The sequence below is a fragment of the Leucoraja erinacea genome, unplaced genomic scaffold, assembly GCF_028641065.1.
Source record: "Leucoraja erinacea ecotype New England unplaced genomic scaffold, Leri_hhj_1 Leri_386S, whole genome shotgun sequence".
Lineage (NCBI taxonomy): Eukaryota > Metazoa > Chordata > Chondrichthyes > Rajiformes > Rajidae > Leucoraja > Leucoraja erinaceus.
Window position 1 is genome coordinate 1 of NW_026576287.1, and position 7,183 is coordinate 7,183.

General features: G+C 53.2%; 1 protein-coding gene across 1 annotated transcript; it reads left to right on the plus strand.

Moving 5' to 3' along the window:
• Positions 1–1,175: 1,175 nt before the first annotated feature.
• On the plus strand, positions 1,176–4,561 carry LOC129693676 (neuralized-like protein 4). The gene is made up of 2 exons (XM_055630461.1): positions 1,176–1,347; positions 3,913–4,561. Exons 1-2 carry the CDS (start codon positions 1,307–1,309, stop codon positions 4,115–4,117), a joined length of 246 nt encoding a protein of 81 aa, XP_055486436.1. The 5' UTR covers positions 1,176–1,306; the 3' UTR covers positions 4,118–4,561.
• The last annotated feature ends 2,622 nt before the right edge of the window (positions 4,562–7,183 follow it).

Genomic DNA, 7,183 nt, shown 5'->3' on the forward strand with positions numbered 1-7,183 from the left:
GTGAGGTGTAGATGGAGTCGTTGGAGGGATGGGGAGGGGAGGGTGTTGTGTGTGACGGGCTGGGCTTGGATGGAGCCTTTCCCAAACCAAGCTGGAATGTTGATGCCAAACCTTGTGTTAGTTAGGATTCAACGGGCCCAAGTCGTCGCCTCTATGCCCCTGTCCCACTTAGGAAACCTGAACGGAAACCTCTGGAGACTTTGCGCCCCACCCAAGGGTTTCCGTGTGGTTCCCGGAGGTTTTTGTCAGTCTCCCTACCTGCTTCCACTACCTGCAACCTCCGGGAACCGCACGGAAACCTTGGGTGGGGCACAAAGTCTCCAGAGGTTTCCGTTCAGGTTTCTTAAGTGCGACAGGGGACATTTACTCGGTCGTACAGTAAACCCACCCCCTCCCCGGACACTTTCCCTTGCAACCGCAAGAGATGCAACACTTGTCCCTTTACCTCCCCCCTCGACTCCGTTCAAGGACCCAAGCAGTCGTTCCAGGTGCGACAGAGGTTTACCTGCATCTCTTCCAACCTCATCTATTGCGTCCGCTGCTCTAGGTGTCAGCAGATCTATATTGGTGAGACCAAGCGGAGGTTGGGCGATCGTTTCGCCGAACACCTCCGCTCGGTCCGCAATAACCAAGCTGACCTCCCGGTGGCTCAGCACTTCAACTCCCCCTCCCCACTCCGTCTCCGACCTCTCTGTCCTGGGTCTCCTCCATGGCCACAGCGAGCAGCAACCGCGGAAATTGGAGGAACAGCACCTCATATTCCGTTTGGGGAGTCTGCATCCTGGGGGCATGAACATCAAATTCTCCCAATTTTGTTAGTCCTTGCTGTCTCCTCCCCTTCCTCAGCCCCCCTGCTGTCTCCTCCCATCCCCCAGCCTTCCGGCTCCTCCTCCTTTTCCCTTTCTTGTCCCCCCCCCCACCCCCGCCCCCGATCAGTCTGAAGAAGGGTTTCGGCCCGAAACGTTGCCTATTTCCTTCGCTCCATAGATGCTGCTGCACCCGCTGAGTTTCTCCAGCTATTTTGTGTAACCAGGGGACATTTACTGGCCCGCTGGGCATGTTGGGCTGAAGACCTGGTGTGTTTTGACGGCTATTTTCCTCTTGGTTAACACTCCTCCTCCTTTCCTGTCCTCCCTCACACCCCCCCCCCCTCCCCTTGCACCAACCTCGTCTCCAACACAAAGCTGGGAGCGCATCCATTTTCTGCAGCAAGCAGGCGAAGGTGGAGCTGCAGAACGGATACAACGACCCTGAGGTCAACAGCGCACAGGAGAAGGACACGGTGAAGGTCAGCTTGTCGCCAACCATGCGTTACGTGGGGCTGGACCGATTCTGCCCCAAAATACGGTAAGTGCCACGGGGAAAAGTCTTGGATAGAAAATAGAAACATAGACAATAGGTGCAGGAGTAGAGGCCATTCGGCCCTTCGAGCCTGCACCGCCATTCAATATGATCATGGCTGATCATCCAACTCAGTATCCCATCCCTGCCTTCTCTCCATACCCCCTGATCCCCCTTAGCCACAAGGGCCACATCTAACTCCCTCTTAAATATAGCCAATGAACTGTGTGGCCTCAACAACCCTCTGTGGCAGAGAGTTCCACAGATTCACCACTCTCTGTGTGAAAAAAGTTCTTCTCATCTCGGTTTTAAAGGATTTCCCCCTTATCCTTAAGCTGTGACCCCTTGTCCTGGACTTCCCTAACATTAGGAACAATCTTCCTGCATCTAGCCTGTCCAACCCCTTAAGAATTTTGTAAGTTTCTATGATCCCCTCTCAATCTTCTAAATTCTAGAGAGTATAAACCAAGTCTATCCAGTCTTTCTTCATAAGACAGTCCTGACATCCCAGGAATCAGTCTGGTGAACCGTCTCTGCACTCCCTCTATGGCAATAATGTCCTTCCTCAGATTTGGAGACCAAAACTGTACGCAATACTCCAGGTGTGGTCTCACCAAGACTCTGTACAACTGCAGTAGAACCTCCCTGCTCCTATACTCAAATCCTTTTGCAATAGGTGCAGGAATAGTCCATTTAGCCCCTCGAGCCAGCACTGTCACGGCTGATCATCCACAATCAGTACCCCGTCCCTGCTTTCTACCCCATATCCCTTGATTCCGTTAGCCCAAAGAGCTAGATCTAACCCTCTCTTGAAAAGATGCAGTGAATCAGCCTCCACTGCCTCCTGTGGCAGAGAATTCCACAGATTCACAACTCTCTGGGTGAAAAACCTTTTCCTCAACTCAGTCCTAAATCGAACTGCACCTATTTTCTATGTTTCTAAATTGCCTACCCCTTAATCTTAAACTGTGTGTGACCCCTGGTTCTCGACTCTCCCAACATGGGGAACATTTTTCCTGCACCTAGCTTGTCTAATCCCTTAAGAATTTGATATGTTTCTATAAGAATCCCCTCTCATCCTTCTAAACTCCTGTGAATACAAGCCCAGTCGACCCATTCTTTCATCATATGGCAGTCCCACCATCCCGGGAATTAACCTGGTGAACCTACGCTGGGCTCCCTCAATAGCAAGAATGTCCTTCCTCAAATTAGGAGACCAAAACTGCACCCAACACTCCAGGTGTGGTCTCGCCAGGGCCCTGTACACCTGCAGTAGGACCTCCTTGCTCCTAAACTCAAATCCTCTCGCTATAATAGAGTGGATGTGGAGGGGATGTTTCCACTAGTGGGAGAGTCTGGGACTCACAATAGGTCATAAGGAATAGGAGTAGAATTAGGCCATTCGGCCCATCTACTCCGCCATTCAATCATGGCTGATCTATCTCCCTCTAACCCCATTCTCCAAAAGAGGGAAATAAGTAAATTTAAAAAATAGATACATTTAAAAAAATAGATAAATTAGGAAATTGGATAAACGGGAAATTGGATGGATACATTTTTTTTTTTTTAAACAAGTAAACACTTTTCCAAGATCGCAAGAAATTGCAGAGAATTGTGGACCCAGCCCAGATCGTCACGCAAGCTAACCTCCCGTTGACGATACTTACATCTCGCGCTGCGCTCAGCAAGGCCAGCAGCGTAATCAAGGGCGAGTCGTGCCCTCTCCCCCTCTCCGCCCCCCCCCCCCCCCCCCCTCTCACATCAGGCACGAGATATAGAAGTGTGAAAACGCACACCTCGTTTCTTGTTGCAACCGAGATAAGAGATGCAACACTTGTCCCTTCACCTCCCCCCTCGACTCCATTCAAGGACCCAAGCAGTCGTTCCAGGTGCGACAGAGGTTCACCTGCACCTCCTCCAACCTCATCTATTGCATCCGCTGCTCTAGATGTCAGCTGATCTACATCGGTGAGACCAAGCGGAGGCTTGGGCGATCGTTTCGCCGAACACCTCCGCTCGGTCCGCATTAACCAACCTGACCTCCCGGCGGCTCAGCACTTCAACTCCCCCCTCCCATTCCGTATCCGACCTCTCTGTCCTGGGTCTCCTCCATGCCCAGAGCGAGCAAGCAACACCGGAAATTGGAGGAACAGCACCTCGTATTCCGCTTGGGGAGTCTGCATCCTGCGGGCATGAACATTGAATTCTCCCAATTTTGTTAGTCCTTGCCGTCTCCTCCTCTTCCTCAGCCCTCGGGCTGTCTCCCCCCATCCCCCATCCTCCTTTTTCCTTTCTTCTCCCCCCCACCACCCCCTATCAGTCTGAAGAAGGGTTTTGGCCCGCGACGTTGCCTATTTCCTTCGCTCCATAGATGCTGCTGCACCCGCTGAGTTTCTCCAGCTTTTTTGTGTACCATCTTCATATTTGGTCTACAGTAGATCTAACTGTCTATCTAAACTAAGCGCTGGACTATAATAAGGATTGGGGGAGGGGGGTGTCGACTCCCGGTTTTGCTGCTCGCTGGAGTGGAGTAGTCGGTAAAATCTGCCACTTGCTCTCTCTCCCCTTCAGGTTCAAGGACGTGCGTTCCCAGCGACACCACCAGGCGCAGGTGGCGTTCCAGGTGTGCGTGCGGCCGGGCTCCTACAAGATCGGCCCGCCATCGGCCGGGACTGGCGAGTCCATCGACCCGCGCTTCAGCAACAACGAGATCGAGTGGATCACCAAGGAGAGGGCTTCTACTGTCCTGTATGGCCTCCTGGTGCGGGTGGAGTGAGGTGGACCCTTTCTCCCCACCCCCCCCCTGCCCCGTCCTCCCTGTCCTCTCTCCCCCCTCTGCCACACACACACACACACACACACACACACACACACACACACACGCACGCACACCCTCCCTGCTTCCACTTGCCAAGGACGGGAAGGAGAGGAGTGCAGGATGGAGACGGAGGGAGACCCCATTGACTGAACCCCTCACTGTGGCAAGAGGTTGGAAGGGGTGAGGTTTGCCGTTGTGGGTGTGTGTGTGTGTGTGTGGGGGGGGGAGCAAGAGGGACTGGCCAGACCGACCTTGCACACTTTTATACGACCCCCCCCGAACTAGTGCGACGTTGCACCTTTTTTTTGACTCTTGTACCAACGGAACAACAAACAAGAACCATTCGCCGACCCGAGCTGTTCACTCGATGTTACTCTCGCTGTTTGCGGGCGTGTGTGTGTGTGTATGTGTGTGTGGGTGGGTGGGGAACACCTTATTGAGAGGTGGATGGGGGTTAGGGATTGTATCGGGGTGGATTTCCACCGGGAGTTATCCATTTGACAGGCTTTCAGGAAGGGAAAGCCATTGAACGTTGAACTCTGGAGCGCCTTTGGGAAGATCTCCCGGCCCCCGAGGTCAGAAGCGCGGGACAAAACGGAACCTTGGTCCATCGCCAGCGCCCCTCGTTGGGGGGGGGAGAGGTTCGGGCGGAGAAGGCACGTCGTCTGAGGTGCGATTTGGCAGAGAACGGGCTCGGCAAACCTGCACGCATGTTGGTGCATGGAGACTTTTTTGGCAGACTTGTACAGTATGTAAACTTTTGTGTGTGTGTGTGTGGAGGGGGGGGAGGGGGTTTGTAAATGATCGGGGGGGGGGTAGGAGGGGGGAGAGGGAGAGGGGGAGGAGCAGGAATGAATGTGGCCTGTTGCCGGGGCAATCACTTCCACAGCACTGGGGAGGGGTAAAAAGGCCACAGTTGAACCCAATTCACCCCTTGGGCAATCGGTTCGATCGGAGAGTCGCACTCATCTGTGGTGGGCAAAGCTGCCTTTCGGCCCATCGACTTGGTGCTGACCAAAAATGGGCAAGAGCAGTCCCCACTTCTCAATCCAAAGCCATCCAAGTTGTGCAGCTAAATATACTGAGGTTGTCCACTTTCATCCTCCCAGCAGCGAGACTGCTCTTTAGTAGGAGGGACGTCTTTAGTCACGGTGGCGCAGAGGTTAGCGTTGCTGCCTCACAGCGCCAGAGGCCCCCGTGTTCCATCCCTGCTTGTCTGTACGGAGTTTGTACCTTCTCCCCTTGGGTTTTGTCTGAGATCTTCGGTTTTAATTCTACTCCAAGTTGTAGGAGTAGAATTAGGTCCATTCGGCCCATCCACTCCGCCATTCCATCACGACCGATCCCTGCCTCCTAATCCCATTTTCCCGCCTTCTCCCCATAACCCTTGATGCCCAGTTCAAATCAAGAACTTGCCTATCACTGCCTGGAAAATATCCCCTGACTTGTGGCCTCCACACAGCCCTCTGTGGCGATGAGTCCTTCTGACGAAAGTTCCTGCACTCCGGAGCAGTGCAGGTTTGTAGTTTAATTGGCTTGGTATCAAGGTAAAATTGTCCGTGTGTGTGTGTGTGTGTGTGTGTGTCGCTGGTCGGCGTGGGCCCAAGGGCCTGTTCCCCTGCTGTATCTCTAAACTAAACCTCTCACCGACTACAATGAATCTCTGTCCTCTTTGGTTATTGCCTTCTCTTCTGGGAGACTGGAGGGATTGCCCTTCCACCTATAGTTTGAAGGTGCAGCAAGTCTACACCGAGTCTACACCGACCAGCGATCCCTGCACATCAACTCTATCCTACACACACACACACTCGGGGCAATTTGATTGATACCAAAGCCAATTTAACCTACAAACCGTCGATTAAACAGTACGTCTTTGCAGGAAACCGAAGGTCTCGGAGAGAACGTCCTTACAGACAAGCACCCGTAGTCGGGATCGAACCCGGGTCTTTGGCGCCGTAAAGGCTGCAACTCTACCGCTGTGCCACCGTGCCACCCCCTGTTTTATGCACCACCATCAAATACTTGGTCTCCTACATTCCAGGGTCATCTGCCCCCCCTCCCCGAGCAAACCAGTCTGCGTTTGCAATAAGCAGAGCGTTTTCCTGTTGCAACCGTAAGGTTTTTGTTTTGCACTGTTATCCCCTGTAAATATTTTTTTTGTTCCCCCCCCCCTCCTTTTCTAAATATAATAAAAAGCTAGGCCTTTTGAAAGACAGATGTCCAGCGAATACAGAGCAGGGAGGAAGGAACTGCAGATGCTGGTTTACAACGAGGATGGAGTAACTCAGCGGGGCCGGGTATCATCTGTGGGGAACATGGATAGGTGATGTAGTGAGAGTCAGGGGGTCACCTCGAGTGAGAGTCCCAGCTCCGTTTCTTGTCGCATGCACCGATGGCTACGGTGAGATTTCAGCTGACAGACAGACAGCCAGCCACACCTATCCATGAGATGCTGCCTGACCCGCTGAGTTACTCCGGCACTTTGTGCGTCTGCAATGAGGCAAGGCTTGCGATGGGCGGATGGGGGGGGGGGGCTTCTTCTAACCCCAGCTCTGTGTTGGGTCATTGCCCACCACAGGCTCCAGTGGTGGCAAGACCCTAGAGTTGGGGTGGAGGGGTACAGTTGAACATTGGGGTTGCCAGCGACTGCAATTTGACTCCCTGATGCAGGAACTTGGAGTCTCATCTCTCCCATGCCGAGATGTTCTGTGGTTGCATAAAAGTGTTTTTTAAAACTTCCAGCGTTGAAGGCACACCTGTGTATGTGTGTGTATATATGTATATGTGTGTGTGTGTGTGTTGCCCCGGTACAGGTCCATGTAAAATTCTCGCAAGGTCGGGCAGCGCATGTGGAGAGATCGCCCGGCGTTTTCCAATCTGGTGGGACCCTGCGATGTGAGAGTCGTGTCGGCCCCGGCACTGTGTTTCATTTACCTCCTCCTCCCCACCCACCCCCTTATCTCAGTCTTCTCGTAGCCCCCCCCACCCCCACCCCCACCCCACCCCAGGGCTAATTTTATTTCC